Source organism: Chelonoidis abingdonii, chromosome 6 (assembly GCF_003597395.2).
Source record: "Chelonoidis abingdonii isolate Lonesome George chromosome 6, CheloAbing_2.0, whole genome shotgun sequence".
Taxonomy (NCBI): domain Eukaryota; kingdom Metazoa; phylum Chordata; order Testudines; family Testudinidae; genus Chelonoidis; species Chelonoidis abingdonii.
This window is the reverse complement of record NC_133774.1, coordinates 16,268,930-16,288,854: the sequence shown is the minus strand read 5'-3', so window position 1 is coordinate 16,288,854 and position 19,925 is coordinate 16,268,930. Positions and strand designations below refer to the sequence as shown.

The 19,925-nt window shown below is 43.7% G+C and overlaps 1 protein-coding gene across 1 annotated transcript; it reads right to left on the bottom strand.

Moving 5' to 3' along the window:
• Window positions 1-2,175: 2,175 nt before the first annotated feature.
• LIPG (lipase G, endothelial type) lies at window positions 2,176-19,703 on the bottom strand. The gene is made up of 10 exons (XM_032791704.2): window positions 19,349-19,703; window positions 16,630-16,826; window positions 14,194-14,373; window positions 12,895-13,006; window positions 8,989-9,213; window positions 8,264-8,506; window positions 7,552-7,672; window positions 6,615-6,833; window positions 5,901-6,005; window positions 2,176-3,898 (listed from the first exon to the last, which is right to left on the bottom strand). The coding sequence occupies exons 1-9, from the start codon at window positions 19,440-19,442 to the stop codon at window positions 5,906-5,908; spliced, it is 1,491 nt and encodes a 496-aa protein (XP_032647595.1). The 5' UTR covers window positions 19,443-19,703; the 3' UTR covers window positions 2,176-3,898; window positions 5,901-5,905.
• Window positions 19,704-19,925: the final 222 nt, after the last annotated feature.

Sequence of the window (19,925 nt, the reverse complement as noted above, 5' to 3'; positions counted from 1 at the left end):
TTTTCTTTCACGGGGAGGGAGGGGGGGTAAATTGACGAGATATACCCTGAACCACCCTGGACAATGTGTTTGACCCTACAGGCATTGGGAGCTCAGCCAAGAATGCAAATGCTTTTCGGAGACTGCGGGATAGCTGGAGTCCTCAGTACCCCCTTCCTCCCTCCATGCATGTCCATTTGATTCTTTGGTTTTCCGTTACGCATGTCACGCAGCACTGTGCTGTGGCCTCTGTCTATCATAGCCTGGAGATTTTTTCAAATGCTTTGTCATTTCATCTTCTGTAACAAAGCTCTGATAGAACAGATTTGTCTCCTCATACAGTGATCAGATCCACTATCTCCCGTACGGTCCATGCTGGAGCTCTTTTTTGGATTTGGGACTGCATCGCCACCGTGCAGATCAGCGCTCCATGCTGGGCAAATAGGAAATGAAATTCAAAAGTTTGCAGGGCTTTTCCTGTCTACCTGGCCAGTGCATCTGAGTTCAGATGGCTTTCCAGAGCGGTCACAATGGTGCACTGTAGGATACCACCGATTTGTGGCCACACTAACCCTAATCCGACATGGCAATACCGATTTCAGCGCTACTCCTCTCATCGGGGAGGAGTACAGAAACCAGTTTAAAAAGCCCTTTATATTGATATAAAGGGCCTTGTGTGGATGGGTGGAAAATTCGGTTTAAACGCGTAGTGTAGACCAGGCCTGAAAAATACTAGTTGGACCATGTTGGGCTAGAACTGGGCATTTGGACAATGGCATTCTCTTTCTCCATAGCCAAAATCAAAAAACCCAGCCCTCCAAACCCAAAGAAATTAGAGGAAAGTTACCTGACCAAAGTAGAAATTCAGATCTTTAGCTCAGTACCAATTTGTATGTGGATCAGGGTAAGAGAAAAGAAAAACTGCTGTCTTGGCTGAAAACAATAACTCTTAATTAGCCTCTTTCCTTCTCCCATAGTAAGGTCATCTTGGAAATTTCTGGATCTCTAAAGATCTCAGAAGGAAACACTAGGAAGTGTCATATTACAATTCCTGGATTACTTATTTGCAGTTGATTAGCAGTAATTTTTCACACAGATGTGCAAACTCAGAATGCACTCATTTTGCGGGTCCCTTTCAGAGGGAAGGTAATACCTTTGGCAATGCAGGTTTGTTACAGAACATTGTCAATAGCATTGTTGTTTTTTTTAATTTGGAGGAATGTGAGTGTGTTTAGAATGGCTGAAGTCTCACGAATTGTCCTGCTCCAGTAACTTGTCTAGACTATTACACTTGCTTTAAGAAGAAAAAAGCATAACTTCATTTCAGTGAGAGAGTCTAATCTAAATGTAAGCAAAGTTGTAGCAGAGAGCACCCAAGCTATCCTCACTAAAGCATGGAAAATTTTGCAACAGAGATGGAGTAGAATGTGTATTTCCTTGCCTGCTTCCACTAGAAATTCTTTCCCCTGTTCCCAATGGCTAGCATTACCCTTATGTTCACTGATCTCAGACACTATAGTTGAAGCTAGACAAAGTCACACTGGAAATAAGGCATAAATTTAAACAGTAAGTAACGTTGTGGATTTTATGTCACTGAAGTCTTAAATTAAGATTGGATGATATTCTAAAAGAAACTCTAGGAATTATTTTGGAGTAGTTTTATGGTGTAAAATTATACAGAAAGTCAGACTAGATCAGGGGTAGGCAACCTATGGCACGCATGCCAAACGCGGCACGTGAGCTGATTTTCAGTGGCACTCACACTGCCTAGGTCCTGGCCACCGCTCCAGGGAGCTCTGCATTTTAATTTAATTTTAAATGAAGCTTCTTAAACATTTTAAAAACCTTATTTACTTTACATACAATAATAGTTTATTATAGACTTACAGAAAGAGACCTTCTAAAACATTAAAATGTATTACTGGCCCGTGAAACCTTAAATTAGAGTGAATAAATGAAGACTCGGCACACCACTTCTGAAAGGTTGCCGACCCCTGGACTAGATGATCACAATATTCATTCTGGCCTTGGAATTTGTCAACCACATCCTGTGTTCAATGACTTCACTGGCAAGAGTGTTTGACCTGCATGGTTTATAAAGTTTGAATAAAATAGGTGGAAAGATTTCTTGGCCAACTTACAGGGTGTTCTCCTTTCCCGGAATTACAAACTATGCAACTTATTTTTACAAGAGACTTTTGTTTATTTTTCTGCTTAAAGTTTATTAAAACTGTTACTCCAAAGCAAAAAGTTTAAACTTTTTACATATGTACATTTGAGAAATAAATAGCGTTCCAAGTCGTACAAAAATCGTAATATACAAATAGAGCTTCAAGACCACTGTATAAATATATGGGGCGACAAATCACAGATAGTTACCAGAGGCTTCAATTATTGAAGACTGTATATAACCAAGACAAACATCACTCTATTTTCCAAATGTGTATGGTTATTTTAACTTTGGTTAGAATGAGTCACTAAGAAAGAAGCCAAACTAATGCACTCTTATTTTTAAAGAGACCTGGCTGATGATGGTCTTCATAACAAAGCATCAGGCTGCATGGCAGCTTTTGGTGTTTGGTGTTAAAGTGCAATGCTTTCTACACAAAGCCAAGAGTGATCCCAAATATATTAAAAATGCCCCCACCCCTGAAAAGACAGTCAGGTCACCTCTCACCTAAGTAGACTGATTACCTGGAAGAATCTGGCCTAGTCAGAACAGTAGTTTCCTGCAGAGTGGATTAGATTAATTCCATTACAAAACCAAGCTTATCTGGAATCATGGAATAAAAATAGCTTTAAGATACTTTTTTGGAGGGGAAAAGCATGGTTATATGTTGTAGGTTAAACTAGTATCCAAACCCTGTCAAGTGCGTGTGTGCACATACTCACACAAAACCTTAAAATGTGCCTTGCTGCTACAGTTGCATTCAAGTTCAGTTTGCAGAGGTGAATGCATCTTCAAAATACATATCGTTGAATGTCTAGTTTGCCTGAAGCAGTACAGATACCTTCCAAGTATACAGTAAGTAGATGCCTGTTGCCCTTCTGTATTCTTCAGGATAAGATCTGCATGAAGCAAGTACTGGATAGTCCTCGTTTAAATAAAATACTGATGTTTATCAGAACAAACATTTTAAAGGAAAGTAGCTGCCAATAACTTCAGTACATATTGGATCTGCTTTCTCTATAGAACAGAGTAGGATGGAGTGTTGGACTATTTTTTTATAAGATTAGCCATGTGTACTACAATATCCGGCAGATCTACAGTAATGGTCTCTGGGAAAAACAAAGGACAGAATGGAGAGAAGAAGATGGAAGTTAGAGGAGAGACTACCTTGTGCTTAGCCTTTTTACACTGTGCTGGTTTGGTCTACTCATTCTTCCACACCATTTAGTGCAATTTTAGATTCTGTAGTACTCCTAAGCTATACAGACACGGCTATGCATTCTCAGTAGCTTAGTCATCAGCTATTCTGATCAGATAAATCAATTTTCCCTTGACTTCTACGGCACGTAGATAGACTAGAATGAAGGCACAGATTTATCTCAACTTTGTTGGTACTTCCAATTTACTGGGACAATTGGGAATAGACTATGCAGAGCATAACACCGATCAGGAAAAGTAGGTTAATTTACATAAACCAGACTCCCCTGAGTAGGGCGAGTTTAGTAATTTTAATAAGTCATTCTAGGACAGCAACTGAATGCATATGGATCAGTCCTCCCCAGAAATATTGCCTGCATCAGTTCAACAAGACAGAGTTTTCTGTCCTGAATAGCAAGTGGTATAAGAAAAACTGCATAAATGTCTCTCCGCCTATGTAATTTTCTGCAGTAGTCTTCTCATATGTTTTGGATAGTTAGATCCTTTTGTGCAAGTCTTCAGAAAAACCTTCAGTGCAGATTCAAAGCTGATCTAAGGAAAGAGTGGGGAGAAATGGATGAAAGGAAGAAACACCTGGTAAAATGCAAAGGTTGCTTTTTTTTTTTTTTAAATTCAAAATTGTAACATATGGTAGTAAGAAAGCAAACCATGGACCTGTGAGACAGGTTGAAGACTAGGTGCAGTTTAGTATTTTGTCCTGTTGGGAATCTTTGCCTACAATAACTTTCAGAGAGCTGGAACTTTTATGGGAACTCCAACTTGTACCAAGTGTAACATGCATTTATACAGACTTGCAGATGGCAGTGATGCAAGGCAAAAAAAGTGTAATTACTAACAAACTATATGTTTAAGATCTTTGACTCTAGAGCCTGCACATTTCAATGATATTTAAGGATGGATTGATACTTTGACCTACAAATCTATCGAACTCCAACTCACTAAAGGTATACCTACATTGCAATTGAACACCTGTGGCTGGCCCATATCAACTGACTCAGGCTAAGGAGCTGTTTAATTGTGGTGTAGACATTCAGACTCAGGCGGGAGTCAGAGCCCTGGGACCTTCTCCCTTGCAGGGTCCCAGAGCCCAGGCTCCAGCCCAAACTTGAATGTCTACCTCACAATTAAACAGCCCCTTAGCCCAAGCCCCACAAACCCAAATCAGCAGACATGGGCCAGCCACAGGTATTTAATTGCAGTGTAGATGTACCCTGAGGGCCTAACTCTGCCCATCTATTAATACTCATCTGCTTACCTGTCAAGTAAGCTACTACACCACATGAGGAAGGGTGGTAGATTCCAGCCCCAAAGCAGTAATTCCAGGAGTGAACCTACACCATGAGGAAGAGCAGAGTTTGTCAGCTGTCCTTCTGCTATGTAGGCATTACTGAGAAGAGTAATGCTGCAGCCTGCCTTTGTACCTTCTGGGATAGCTCTGGGCATTGGTTTCAGCTAGCACATTTGCCAATTCTTTTGCCATGAGAATTTTACATTGGACTTTGCATGATTTCAATTTGTGAACTTCTTAATACACGCAGTAGCAACACTAAGAGCAATTCGCTACTTCTGTCAAATCTGGCACTAGATACCATCTGAGATTGCTCAAAGACTGAATTCTGCCATCTGAGGTAACTGTGCAAGCAAACTTTTTACACGAGGCTTAGTTACAGTGTTTGCAAAAGCTTTAATCAAAATGCAAAATGTTAGTGTTGGACAGACTCTTCTTTTACAGCTTGGACTTTAAGTCTGAGAGATGCTACACTAGAGGTGAACTTGGTCTATCTCAGCTGAACTCAATGGAGTGATGTAGAACAAATTTGAAAACCCACCCCCCCTTTTTTTTTTTTTTTTTTAAATACACACATAGGAGTCATCAAATCCTCACTACTTAACACTTGATGGATTTAAAGTCACACTGCAGTAGCAATCCTAATTGATCAGGAGGGTGCACTAGAGTTTAGAGTACGTCCTTTGCAGAAGGTGTTATGTAGCCCTAAATGGGCCAGGTGAGTTTTCATTAACATGCCATTAGTAATTAGGAGTCCACTGAGTTTTTTTAAAGCTTTCTTGCTCAAGACTGTAAGAACATTTGTTGCAAACTTCTCCCCACTAACTGAAATTTTAGTGTCAATCTGATTATACTTGTCCTCATTATATACAACCTAATGCCTTAGACCAGGGGTAGGCAACCTATAGCACGCATGCCAAAGGCAGCACATGAGTTGATTTTCAGGGCACTCACAGTGCCCAGGTCCTGGCCACCGATCCGGGGGGTTCTGCATTTTAATATAATTTTAAATGAAGCTTCTTAAACATTTTAAAAACCTTATTTACTTTACATACAACAAGAGTTTAGTTATACATTATAGACTTATAGAAAGAGATCTTCTAAAAACATTAAAATGTATTACTGGCACATGAAACCTTAAATAAGAGTGAATAAATGAAGACTCAGCACACTACTTCTGAAAGGTTGCTGAACCCTGTCTTAGATAATAGGATTGAAAAAGGTAAGCATTTAATTAAACCCTACCTTGTTCAGTTTTTTGTTGGCCATCCATCTCTACATTTCACAAACCAAAGATCTTTACCAGGAGATATGTTGGTCAGCTGAAGATCCTCTGCACAGAAAGTTAACCTGAAAGGAAAAGGTCAGAAGCCATGGAGACGTTACACATACAAACTGATGCAAGTTATTTATACGCTTTGGAAAGTAGTTTCTAAATGGAACACATAGCCATCATTCTTTTCTAGAGTCAGAAAAGGGGTCAGCAAGAGTTCTAGCACTGTTCACTGCCAGGAAGGCGATTCTTGTCCGATATGGGCCATTTCTATTTCAAGAATGCTGTTGCACCACTCCCTTCTAGAGTATTAGTTTTAACAGTGATCAGTCTGTTACTGAATGGCATTCAAAATAATTAGTTTCCTTCTCTAGTTTAGTGCTTTACAGGTTATGGAAGGGGCAGTAAGAAGTCAAGTCCTTGACACCTCATGTACATTCTTCTGAATTCATTAGCTTCACAGAAAGCCTGTTCTCTAATCAGCAGCATCAGGAAGTTCACCACTGTAAGACACGCTACAGGGTGCCATCTAACAGAGGCATTGCTTGACCCATCAAAGTCCCCTCACTGAGCAGCAATTAGCTACTTTTCTTGCTGTCTTTGACACATCTGAACACTCTTGATTCAGAAATCTCAAGCTCACACTAAGTCACGAGTGTTCCCTAAAGAACTACTGCTCTACTCACTTCTGTTGAGTTTCCCCAGACTTCACACGTATACGTCTGATATGCAGCTCCTTGGAAGATTTATCAGGCTGGAACCAGTAACTTTTGAGCTCTCTCCACAGACTGTACCAAGACTGAGATGATCCTTCCCAGGTGAGCTTGATCCTTAAGAGGTCACCAATGTCTTCTTCAGTATAAACCAGGAAGGGGCTAGTAGAATTCAGGCCAATTTGCTCAAGTCTGAAAAATTGGCGGAGACTCATTAATGAAACAACTTATTGTACTTCTCAAACACTTGTGTTGGGATAAGAAGAGTTTGAGAGAGTATCAAACATTCTACACATGCAGTTGAAGATCATGGTTCTAGTTTGTTACTGGTTTGATTAAAGAAAGTGACTCTGGCTATCTGGTTTAGTGTTATCCTTGTGGGGTGTCTTATATTTGGCTCCTCCATTTTTCCATCCCTCTTAAGGCAACATGCAGTTACAATTTACTTACTCCTCCAGAAGGATGATGTGAAGGAACTATACACCCCTTTTGTAATCCTCCCGGATGAAGAATGCTTTTTGCCAAGAACAAACTACAGGGGGATGCTTTTAAACCACATAAAAATCCTCCATCATGCAAGGCAGAAAGGAGGTTTTTGGTAAGATTGGCTTCCAGTCTGATACACCCTGGGCTGTAAGAGGTACTGTGCCTTGTTTCTGCTTTTCTTTTCCCCATGACCAATCTACTGTCTCCTACATGGCTGTTCATCTCCCCAAGAATAAAATCTGGCACTAATTAGGTTGCTGCTTTACCATCATTCAGCAGATTTTTGGATATTAGACTCAACTGCAACAACAGCAATAATTCTCTCTCAACTCTGCTTTTATTGTTAACTGTTGCTTCTAGTCCCATGGGTCCTTCCCACTGTCCTCATCAAAATAGGGAGATGAGTCAATTGTACTCCACTTACATTTCCAGAGAGAGGGGTTGAGACTCGCCATTGGTACCATGAAGGGTAACTGAGAAGGTGGGTTCTGTTTCTCCTAAGCTTTTGTAGCTGAAGATATGCATTTTCATCTGATAATGGTAAACTGAAGAGAGAGACAAGCACAGAGCCCAGTTTGTGAATAGAGGGCATTGTTTATTCCATGACAAGTTGTGGTTTGCAAGATGGTGCCAGTTGGCAGAGACAAGATCACCCATACAAGCAGCCTTGATGGGTGCCTATGAGCCTTAGCTCCAGTTAGAAAGCTGATAATTACTCAGCCACAGATGGAACTCTAGGACCATTCTATTCTTTGAGTACACCCTGAGCCTTGTGTTGCAGCAGAATCATAGCAATCTTCTACCATCCCCACACAGAGGAACACTGTTGAAAGAGTCCTCTTATAGAAGCAGTCAGGGAACATTTGTTTTAGTGGGGAGGTGGAGCGTGAACATTCTTTCTTAATACTAAATATTGCTGTCTTGCTATCCTGAAGCAGATTTTATGCATAAGTGCATTAGTGAAGGCTGCTTTTATTGTCACTATCTGTTGCACATCTGTACTATTTTAGTTTCTGCTAAGCCCTCCAAATTCTAAATCTGAATTCAAGCATTCTGAAACAGAGGGAGACAACCCACTCAAAATATTAGGTCCTCTCTAAAGTTATGATCTCAGTAGCTTAAAAAAAACCCACTACCTCTATAAGGCATATCAGCTCTGGTTTTTAAGTACATCTTGCTGTTCCTTTTGTTCCTCATTTTCTTGGCATTGTAACCAATGCTGTTGCAGCGGTTCTTTCGGCAGCTCAGGCAGATTCCCTTCTTGAAACGGCTGGAGTCAGTGCACTGAAAGGCGAAGCTCTGCTTATCTTGGTTCACAAGGGAGTCCACGAAGAGGTGTACAGCTCGCTCATGTTCACATCTAACGACATCCCCAATATCTAGCTCAATAGAGAAAGTTGTGATGGGAAGATAAATTGCTGAAGTCCAGCATTCACCACCCCAATACCTACAATCTGCTGCACAAGTTAGTATGTTAGATTAATTGATGTGCAACACAAAAGTTAGGACTGACCCAAAACATTTTTCAATTAAAAAAACGAGATGTTAATACACTACATTTAAAGCTGACAGACTTTTTTGTTCAAACACATTTAGCTGCAGAGATGGAAGGCAAGACTTCAGAGCCAGTGCAATGTGGCCTGGAGTAGAAATTAGTCTTTCAGCTCATGATGATTAACACCAGACTTACCAGTTTACTGATTTCAAGGGGAGAGGGCAGTCTAAAGACAGCTTACATGGAGAACTGCCTCCTGTTAGGTTGTAACTATTATTCCAATACACCTGCCTGTGTAAGATGGGTGTCTCTTCTCCTCACCTCCACCCCCGGTAAATTATTAAATAGGAAAAAATAAGAACTTACTCCCATATGCGATTGCTCCCAAAACATCACTTAATCCACAACCAGGCTGGAAATCTCCCCCGTTGGGATAGACGTCAATGTGACCCACAGGCATCTGGATCCCAATGCTGAGACCCAGTGTTTCCTTCGTAAATGTATGAAGAACGTCCACAAAGTCTGCATCATCAGGGGAGAGACGTCTGTGAGGATCCACTCCTTCAAACATAGGGCCTGCTGGATCCAAGCCTGTTAAGCAGAACACACAATACAGCAGTGGCAAAAAATCTGCTAGGTACTTTCCTAGCAGAGGGTGACGCAACCAGACCCTATCCCACAGAGTACAATCTAGAAAACCAAGTATAAACTGTTCATTCAATGTCACACGGAGTGAGAGAGTGTGCATTAGTATCTGGAATCTTCAAGTTGTTAAGGGACATTTCTTCAAGACTGCTGCTGTTAGAAGCTGTGATGCAAAGAACAGAAGTCCAAAAAAAAAAAAAAAAAAATAGTTAAATCTCCATGGTACTGGACACTCCACCCACTAGGCACTTGTGAATCTGTATTAGAGGGGTCCAGTGGTGTGGCACACGAGAGCAGGCACCCCCACAAGGTATCTGATCACCAGGAGAGAAGGCTGGTCATTTATGTTTAGCCATTATTCAGGTCATGAAAGGAGGACGTTTGTGTTGATACAGTTCTGAAATGCGTCACTCTTACTGCTCAAGTATTCAGGGCTAAATCTGAACTTCAGTAGGAGCTGGGAGTGAGCAGTGGATTGAACAAGTGAAGGCCTTTACCCTGTAGGACCCTTTATTATCCCTAGAATGAATATAAAACTAGAGGATTAAAGTTTAGCTTAAATCGGGTTAAAGAAACGTTGTAAAGAGAGGCTCTAACTAGCAACTAAGAGAAAGGCCTTGAAAGTAATGAGTTATAAGTAGGGAGGGTGGCAGGTGCAAAAAGTAACTAATGAAATAGGGAAGTTTCTAAAAAGAAGGTCTCTGACTGATAGAGGTAACTGCAGATGGTTTTAAATAAGACAGAGAATCTGTCTTAAAATGAGCCAACGTGGATCTTCCCACCCCACATACCAGTGTTATCTCAAAAATTAGAACCTATGTGAACCCAAGTGCAACAGAAAAAAAAAAAGTTTGTCAGAAAGGAGGAGGAGAGGAATAGCCTTGGAGAAAGGTGGTTGTAAAATCTTATCTGGACTGAGACTGGAAATGAGGGTAAACAGTCTCAAATTTGTTTTTAGCTGATGTCAATAATTGGCAATGACATCTCTTGTTAAAGGGATCATTGCTAATACCTGCCTGACCACACTGGAGCCGACCAATATGGATCTAAGCATCCCTAGGTTTAGCCTGTTGAAGCATCTTGATCAAATGCTTATCAACAGTTTGTTACTGTTTGGCTGTAATAACTTATTTAGGCACATTTACAGCAATTGTATAAATGCCATTTGGCCTTTGGATTTAATAAAGGACTTTATGGTTAAATTAGCGCTGTAGTAATACTCTGCATAAATAGTAACTCCAACAAAAGGCAAGTTCTATGGGTAGGTGTGTTCGCTGAGATTGTCATGTAAGGCAGAAGACATGTGACTTGAAGACAGGTTCATTAGTATGGGAGGGGCACAGGAGACAGTCTATGAAGCATGAATTTCTATAGGGGAGAGGAACCACTGCAGATTCCAGAAGGTAAATTGGCAGAGGAGAGACTGGTGGGGAAGAAGAGAGAGAGGTAGTGAAAAAATCTGAACAATTGACCTCTCTCAGTGTTCAAGGGATCCAAATTCCTATTAAAGGCAGCAGAGAATCCTGTGGCACCTTATAGACTAACAGAGGTTTTGGAGCGTGAGCTTTCGTGGGTGAATACCCACTTCGTCAGACGCAGGTAGTGGAAATTTCCAGGGGCAGGTATATATATGCTAGCAAGCAAGCTAGAGATAACGAGGTTAGTTCAGTCAGGGAGGGTTCTACTGCTAGAACAGGGCCTCACCCTCCCTGACTGAACTAACCTCGTTATCTCTAGCTTGCTTGCTAGCATATATATACCTGCCCCTGGAAATTTCCACTACCTGCGTCTGACGAAGTGGGTATTCACCCACGAAAGCTCACGCTCCAAAACGTCTGTTAGTCTACAAGGTGCCACAGGATTCTCTGCTGCTTTTACAGATCCAGACTAACACGGCTACCCCTCTGATACTAAATTCCTATTAGTAACACCATACTGACACCTCGGACAATAGGAAGTTTCTTTATGGTAATATGGTCTAGACAAGAGTAGTTGGCTAAGACCAAGAACTAAAGATGGGTCAAAACCAGAATGTTTTGTTTGAATCATCCTGCACTTTGGCAATTTTTAACATGAGGGACCTGGTCATAAAGTAGGGCCCTATTAAATTCACAGTCCATTTTAGTCAATTTCATGGTCAGAGGATTTTAAAAATTGTTAATTTCATGAGTTCAGCTATTTAAATCTGAAATTTCAGTGTTGTAATTGTAGGGTCCTGACCCAAAAAGGAGTTGGAGGGAGGTGACAAAGTTATTGTGAGATGGAGGGGGGTGTTGCAGTACTGCTACCCTTACTTCTGAGCCCCTGCTGGCGGCTGCACTGCTTTCAGAGCTGGGCAGCTGGAGAGTGGTGGCTGCTGGCTAGGAGCCCAGCTGTGAAGGCAGCACAGCCACCAGCAGAAGCAAGGATGGCATGGTATGGTATAGCCACCCTTACTTCTGTGCTGCTGCCTGCAGAGCTGGGCCCTCATTAGCAGCCGCCACTCTCTGGCCACCCAGCTCTGAAGGCAGCAGCACAGAAGTAAGGATGGCATGGTATGGTTTTGCCATGCTTATGTCTGTGCTGCTGCTGGCGGGGTGCTGCCTTCAGACATGGGCGCTCGGCTAGCAGCCACCACTTTCTGGCCACCCATCTTTGAAGGCTGCACAGAAGTAAGGGTACTCTGTTTTGGGTCAGGACCCCCAATTTGAGAAACACCAGCCTTCCCCTGTGAAATCTTCATAGTATAGGGTAAATGCACACAAAAGACCAGGTTTCACAGTCCGAGACGTGTTTTTCATGGCCGTGAATTTGGTGGGGCCCTAGTTATAAGCCACTACCTACCCACTCTCCTATTTTGCTTTATCTAATAAAAATTAACCTAGTTGTCTCTTAATTGAGGACTTGTGACATTTGGAGGTCACTAGATGGAAATGTAAATGTCCACTGTTTATTAACTTTAACTTCTAGTTTATTCACTTTATTGCAGGGAACATCCTGTTCTCAATGCGGCCCTCCCCACCATGTTTCCAAATCTGTACAAGATCCAAGTCATTCCACATGGAAAGTTGAAAGTTTCTCTTTAGAGTACTGGCTTTCTGAACCAATGGCACTTTCCTAGGAATTGGGTCACGGAGGGACACGGTAGCTCTTCACAAAGGATGGGCAGAGTTTAAAATTTGATGTTGGCCAAAAAGGGAAGCAAATGGCTAGCTTGAAAGCCAGGTCTACTCTGAGATTTAGAAAGTTGATAGCAAGGATGTGTCTGAGGGCATTTGAGCGAATCAGTGTTTAGCTTGCACATCTAGTTGGGATCTGTTGCCAGTCTATGCCAGTAACCTCACTTTCATGAGAAAGTGTCAGGATTAATAAAAATTCACCGAGGGTTTGGGGTTTTTTTGGCAATAAGTGGGAGGTAGAATTGGAGCAATCATCTTAGTTTAATATCCTTAAGATGCAAGAAAAACCATCAGTGAGGAGTGCCTGAGTGGAAAATTAAAAAAGAAAAGTTGGATACTTTAATTATTACAAACCCCAGAGTAAGACATCTCAACAAAGCAGTTAGGATTCTCAGGTTCTGACAACCCTTTTTAATATTGCAAGAGATGACAAAAGTATTGCATTGTAGTAGTTTTAGGACAGCCTTACCTGTAATTCTGCCTATTGTTCCGTGTACGTAGTTACCAGCATATCCAGCAACATGAGCACCAAGACTGTACCCAATTAAGTGGACATTCTTAAGCAGGAGGTTCTGCTTTTCCTGCAAGTGTAGAAATAATTAAGTTTGTTCATATTTTCAAGAGTTGTTATCTCATATCTAGGAGAGGGACTCAAACTGCAAAGTTCAGGTTTACACATCCCCAGTGTAAAAGTGCTTTTGGATCATGCCTCTGTTATGTTTTCTCAAGACACAGGCAAGATGATTCAGTAGTTTGGAGACTAGTCAGTCCCTTCTTGTTTCTAGCCTTCAGTCCTAGTAAAAGTATGCTTTGAAAAATTATCTGGTGTGATGAGTCTGGGCTTCAGAGTTTTGCTTTGTAGCCCTACAGGTTTAGTAACTTAGTAGCAGCATTAGCAGGTTAGCTTTTATTTTTTCCAGAAATTGTACTGATTTTTGGATGCCTACCTTGACATCTTAAGCCTGATTTTTCAGAGGTCTGAGCACCCAAATTCCAACTGAAGTCAATTAGTTCTGCAGGTGCTCATCACCAAGGGCCCTGGAACATTTGTAGAAGCGGAGAGGGCCCATCGGCACTGGAACCAGGGGAGCCAGAGGGCCATGCCCTCTGCTTTTTAACATGGGCATAGTTTGGGGAGGAGGGAGGCAGGGGGCAGCATTACACCCCCAAACTGCAAGCCTCAGGCAGGCATGGAGAGGCACCAGCAGGGGCTGCGCTTTGTGGTGGGGGATCAGCTCAGTTTGAAGGGCAATACTGCCCCTCAAACTGCACCCATGTTAAAAAGGGGGGGCATGCTCCCCTCCCCCGGTTCCAGCACTGTTGCTCAGCACCTCTGAACACATGCCCAAAGAGTCTCAATCTGGACATCCGCAAGTGGAGGCACTCAAATCACTGGTCACAGCTTGAAAACTTGGGCCTTAATTTTCATCAGGTGAAGAGTCTAAACTTTAAATTCAGTAAGTACTGTATATCTGCTCTTGTCTGTAGCATTAGATAAGGTCATCCCATTGGCCAGAACTCCAATCCTGATGCAAGCAGATGTATCTTCACTAAAGCAGGAACAGAATCGCTTAAGAGTTGCTCCTGCTTCCATGAGGTTTGAATTTGGCACATTTTTGTGCTTAACCATGCCGCTGAACTGAGTTCAAGAATTACACCACCATCTTTCACATTCCAGAAGTGCTAGAACTGGCATACGTTCTGTTCCCGTGTGCAAACTGAACGATACGGTACACTACAACACAGGGGCCATTATTATAACTTTTACCTGTAACCAGTTGAGCACCCTTGCAACGGCCTGTCCAACCACCTTTGTGTTGTTCACAGCATCAGTATAGAGCTGATGGGCAAGTCCAAGCCAGTCCACCACCACCACGTTAGCATCCTTCTCTCTCTCCTGAAGTGCAGACACCAGGCTTTCCAGCCAGTTTTCAAACATGCCACTCATCTACAAGAGATAAAATATTAGCTCTTCCTGGTCATAGAAAGCTGGACACACACATGCCATTAGGTTAGCCTTATACGCTTTAAAATTTATGGTCAACTTTTTACGGTTCCAGCTTTCACTAGGCACCAGTGCTTGTTTCCCGCACTTTGCTACTACCTCTATAAAGGGAAGTCTGCTTTTGAACTGTGTCTCCACGCTTTCATTTAGAAAGTTTGACTTTTTTAGTCCGCTTCATGTGGCACAAATATAAAATGAGGATAAAAGATACAGGCTGGTCAGTACGATTTTGCAGAGTTCTTACAAGTGCTAGCAACATTGCACCACTACCTCGAATTATACCTTCAAGCAGAAGGAGTAGGAGGTTGCACAGTACAGAACAGGAAAAGTACAGTATCTTGTATATTCTACACCAGAAACGACTTGTGCCTCCCCATACTGGTGGGGGAAGGGCACAATCTAGAGGGGAGGACACATCTCTTCTGCCCAGCAACACCTCTTGCCCCCCTACTCTGTGCCTAGCCTGGGTCACCAAGCTCTCCCCACCCCATGTTATCTGTGGGGGGAGGAAGGGCCTCTGTGCTTCTCTCCATGTGCCTCCCACACACACACGTTCAGCTGCTCTCCCTGGCACAGAGCCTGGGTGGGAGGCAGCAATGGCTCACTCCCGGCCCGGGCTTGGCTGCCAGGGGCCGAGCAAGCCAGAGCCCCTTCCCCCTCAGCATGTTTCCGGCTTGCTCAGCTCTTGTCCTCGGCAGCCGAGCCTGGGCAAGGAACAAGCCACCACTGCCTCCAAGCTCTCCCATGCAGAAAGCAGCTCCCTTCCACTTGCCACCTGGCTGCCGGGGAGAGCGCCTGAACACGCTGGGGGGAGGCGCAGGGAGAGAAGGACAGAGCCCCTCTCCCTCCCCACCCTCAGAAGGCCAATCTGGGGAGGCACTTGCAGTGGCAGATTACTGCACAGGCCCAGGGTGCTGTGGCCAATTTCGAGGCCATGCAGGAACGTTGGCACTTTCTTCCACCCCGGCTTCTCTGCTTTCCCCTCGAGGCCTCAGCCCCGGGCCAGGCCAGGCCAGAAGAGGAGCCTGTGGTAGAGAGTATATTCCTCCCCCTCCCTGTTACTCCCCCAGCTTGGAGCTGCCTGAGCCCCTCTCCCATCCCAAGCTGGTCCAAGCCCCTCCCACCATGCAGAGATATCCCGAGCTGCTCATCCAAGGTCCCCTTTCCCCCACCTAGGGCTGACCCAATCCTGCCGGTCACCCCCCTTCTCAAAGCCCCTTTTGGGAAAAACTGGGCATTTGTCCTCTTTGCTCTTGCCAACTGGTGATCAGTTGGCAAAACTAAAGGGAACAAATGCCCAATTTTGCCAAAAAAGTTAGGACATCCAGGGCCAAAACAGGACATAAGGTCACACTAGGCTGGGGTCCCCAAACTTTTCTGGTCATCCCTCTCCTCCCCTTACATGGTCCATGCCCCTCCTCGCACCCCGAAGCTGAGGCCAGGAGCTGCGGTGAGGAGCTGGGAGTGGGACCGCGGTCAGCAGCAAGGCCAGAGGTCTGGCTGGAGCGCAGCCAGGAGTGGAGCTGCAGCTGGGAGCAGCGCAGGGCTGGGTGGCGCTCCCACCCCTCCCCTGTGGAGGCTGATCCAACCCCACTGCACCCCCCCCAGCCTCACTGCACCCCCTTGAATGTTCCTCTGTGACCCGCTAAGAGGACACACCCCACAGTTTGGGGTCCACCGCCCTAGGCTGCGATAAGAGTTGCCCAGGGAGCCTGGGCAGCTGTGGGGAGCCCAGGGCCCTCCATCTTCCCTGGGCAGGGGGCTGAGGTGCCTGGGAGCCCCCGGCCTGTGTCCCTGCCACCCAAGGCGTTCCACTCAGGGAAGGTGAAAGGTCCAGGGCTTCCCATAATGGCTTGAGCTCCCTGGGCAGCTCTTACCACGCCCCAGCTTCCGGCCAGGCCGGGATCGAGGCCTTGGGGAAAGAGGGTGAGCAGGGGACAGGGCCCTGTGGCAGGAAGGGGGATGTGGAGGGGCCCAAATGTTCTTTGTGCCCAGGACCCCAATAAATCTTAATCTGCCTCTGGGCATTTGACACCCCCCCACACCCTTTCTAGGGGTCGCCTTTGTTCTAGACACAGACACATGCATGGAAACTCAAGCATACCAAATAATATTGTTAGAGCCATTTGTGCTGCCCAACTAAAGAGCACAAAGAAAACTAAGTAGTGCCTAGAGCTACACAGAATTCCCCATACTTACTGTCCATCCATGAATAATAAAGAAGGTTTTAGCTGTCAAATTGAATTTGCAGTCCTCTAAACATTTGTCTTGGCCTACGGAGAGAAAGCAGCCTTCATCCCTTGGAAGTGTGGAGGAGCGAAGATTAAACTTCACTTGTAGCTTCTGAGCCTGTGCAAGTTTTTTTTCTTTCTTCAGCAGCTCAGCAACAGTGTCATCTGGAGACAGATCAGCAGGGTGCATGGTTACTATTTTTATGGTCTGATTCAACAAAGTAAGTGCAAGGCAGGGTTTTATTTTTTAACACAGAGAAGTAGAGTATTTTAAGAATTTGTTTGCTGCCCTTTTGGTATCATATGAAGGCTGGGAGATGGGAAATCAGATTCTCCGCTTCTTCAATTTGAAGAAAGGGAGGTGATTTTCTGGCTTACACAATACAGTATTTCTAAAGATACCTCTAAAACAGAGGTCCCCAATGCGGTGCCTGTGGGTGCCATGGTGCCCGCCAGGGCATTTATGTGCGCCCGCCTAGTGCCCAGCAGGTGAGAGAAGCCGCGGTCCCGCACCTGCCAGGGACAGAGAACTCCGGGGCTGCAGGCTTCATTCTATGTTAAAGTAAGAATAATAAATATATTTGGACCAGCAGTTCAACAATGTTTTACTTTTTTAAAATAAATAAGATGAAAACTGTTTATGATACTTATTTTGTAAAAAAACTCCTTAATTTTTCTTACAGGTAGATAAAAAAAAGCAAAATTCACATCGTAAGATGAAAGAGCAATTGCCGAATAATTTAAACTAATACCTTTTACATGTAAAATTACCCTTTTTATCTTATGGATTCATATATTATGTAATATTAAATATGATTTTTTTGTATTATTTAACATAAAAATACAAAATAAGCCTTGAAAAATTATTGGCACCCACCACACTCTTCTCAAAACATGAATGTGCTATTGGCCACAAAAAGGTTGGGGACCACTAGTCTAGAAGGTACCAGGTGGCATGTAGTTTCAGAGACACCTGCATAGGCAGGATACCTCAACTTCCTTAAATGCCCTTGATTACATCCTCTGCAAGTAATTCAAAGTCAGACACTAATCCCCCTCCTTATCCTGCATCCAGTAGAGCAGCATTTTCCAGCTCAACAGCTGGCTTTTGTTCTGTCAAAGCAAGAAGCTTCATGCCCTGTTCTTCTAAAGTTTTGGAAAACAGGTTTCTTGGTAATATCCAAACTTTTCTGAGGCCTGGGGCTTCTTTGATGGAAGATTGGGACTTCAGCCACTCTGCTGTAACTGAACTTCACCCAGGATCTCCTACACAGTATGGCAAGCTATTCTGATTACAGATTGGTGAGCTGCCAAGTCACTTCAGTCTGCTAGCCAGAGTAGTTTGGTTTGGAATTCACAGACATTGGGGGGGGGGTGGGGAGTGTCCAGAACGGTTATGAAGAGTAGATAATGTTGATTGGCTTTCAAGAGCATGGCTTGCTGTAGCTCAAATAGGCCAAAATGTATTGACCTTCCAAAATCTAATTATCCATGGAAAATGCTGCAGCCCTTATTAGCACAAAATCCCCATTGACTTTGATGGCAGTTCTGAGAAAGAGTTAGTTACACAATTTGCCTTTCCCCTTCCCATCTGAACTTGAATTGGAGGCCGGGGGTGATTAACAGCTGGGTTTTTGTGAAGCAACAAGTGCTATCTTTGACACTGAATCCATTTAATTTCATTTCAAAATTGGTGTCTAGTCTTACTGTAAGTGCAACTTTTATAAACTGAAAGGAAATCCAGCCCACGTGCAACCCCTGTGACTTCAGTGGAAGTACACCTGCTTTAGACCTCTGTGCCTTTACTAGCATCTTACAGCTAACACCTAGGATCAAGCACACATTAACATGAGATTCTGTGTGTCTTGATCATCTCAACATGTCATTTTCCTTGTCTCTGTTCTGGTACAGAATGCACCAGAACTCTGCAGCTCATGAGAACACGTGAGCAGAACTAGCTATGAAAATGTGTGTATGTGAGATTGTCTAACAGGTTTCCTGCATCCAGGCTTCCAAAGAAAGAAAGTGACAGTTAGGGGTGCTAGAGGATATTGCTTATGCCTTGGTATAATTGTTATCTACATAACAGTTTGTTTAAAGCTTGTAAAGTGATTAAAATATTTCTAAGATTCTGGGGAACTTTCACACATTCCTAGAGCACTAGCTTGTCTACCGGTTCAGCTGAAAAAGGTTACTTCAGTTTCCCACCCCATGCCTTCACTGGATGATGCATGTACCAGCTTTCTACACACTAGTCTTGTCAAATACTTAAAAAGAAATCACACAGCAAGTTTTCTCTTAGGATGTTTGCTATTACAGTAATAGAGCAACCTCTCCCAGCAGTTATCCCCTTAAATCTGAAACTTAAGTGCCTCCTATGTATCTATTAATCAAGACGGTTGTTGGCAGGAGAAATCCACCTGAACTAAACCATTATGTGAAACTAAATTTATATGAACTTTATTTTTACAATACTGGCTTATTTAATAACCCACACAAAAAAGTATGAACGTGGGTACTGTAACTACCACAGGAGCACAGTCAAGAACAAGTTAAAGTCAACATGGAGTTTTAAGTGGGGCACATAAATGACTGGTATCTGACTGTAGCTTTATTCCTAATCCATGCGTTAAGTCAATGAAACAACTGTTGCACTGATCCTTACAGTAAGTTCTGGTGTAAATTACCTTTCAGCAGTTCTTCCTTTGCAACCGATGCGGGGTCCCTCGCTGCAATGCAACATGCAATTCCAATGCACAGCAGGAAAGCAGAGTTTCTCATTGCTTAAACAAGTCAGGATCTCTTCTTTTTGTGTGTGTGTGGGGTGGGGGGGGGGTCTTTTCTGTTTTACTGCTGCTGGCTCTATTCCAATCAGAGCTGGGGTGACAGAGGCACAGCGCTTCTTAGCGTCTCTCCTCCAGAAGAAGAAAAGAGATCGTAGCAAGTTTAAAACAGAAGAGAGAGAAAGAGGAGAAAGAAGAGAAAGCGAGAGGATCAACTGCAAGGCGCCGAGTGCTGCCGGTGAAGCGTTGCTCCTGCCAAGAGGCGGGCTGGGGGGTAGTTGTTAAAGTCTGGAATTGGGAGTCACCTGATCCATGGCCAGATGAGTTTGACTAATTTATTCATGGCTGCGAGATCCGATTGGTCACACCCTCCCCAGGCGCGAGGCGGCCCCTCTCCAAATCTTGTGAATGAAGCCGGCAGCCCCCGGCGAGCGGCGGAATGAGGCAGGAGAGTGACTGGGGAGCCGCGTGGCCTGGGCTG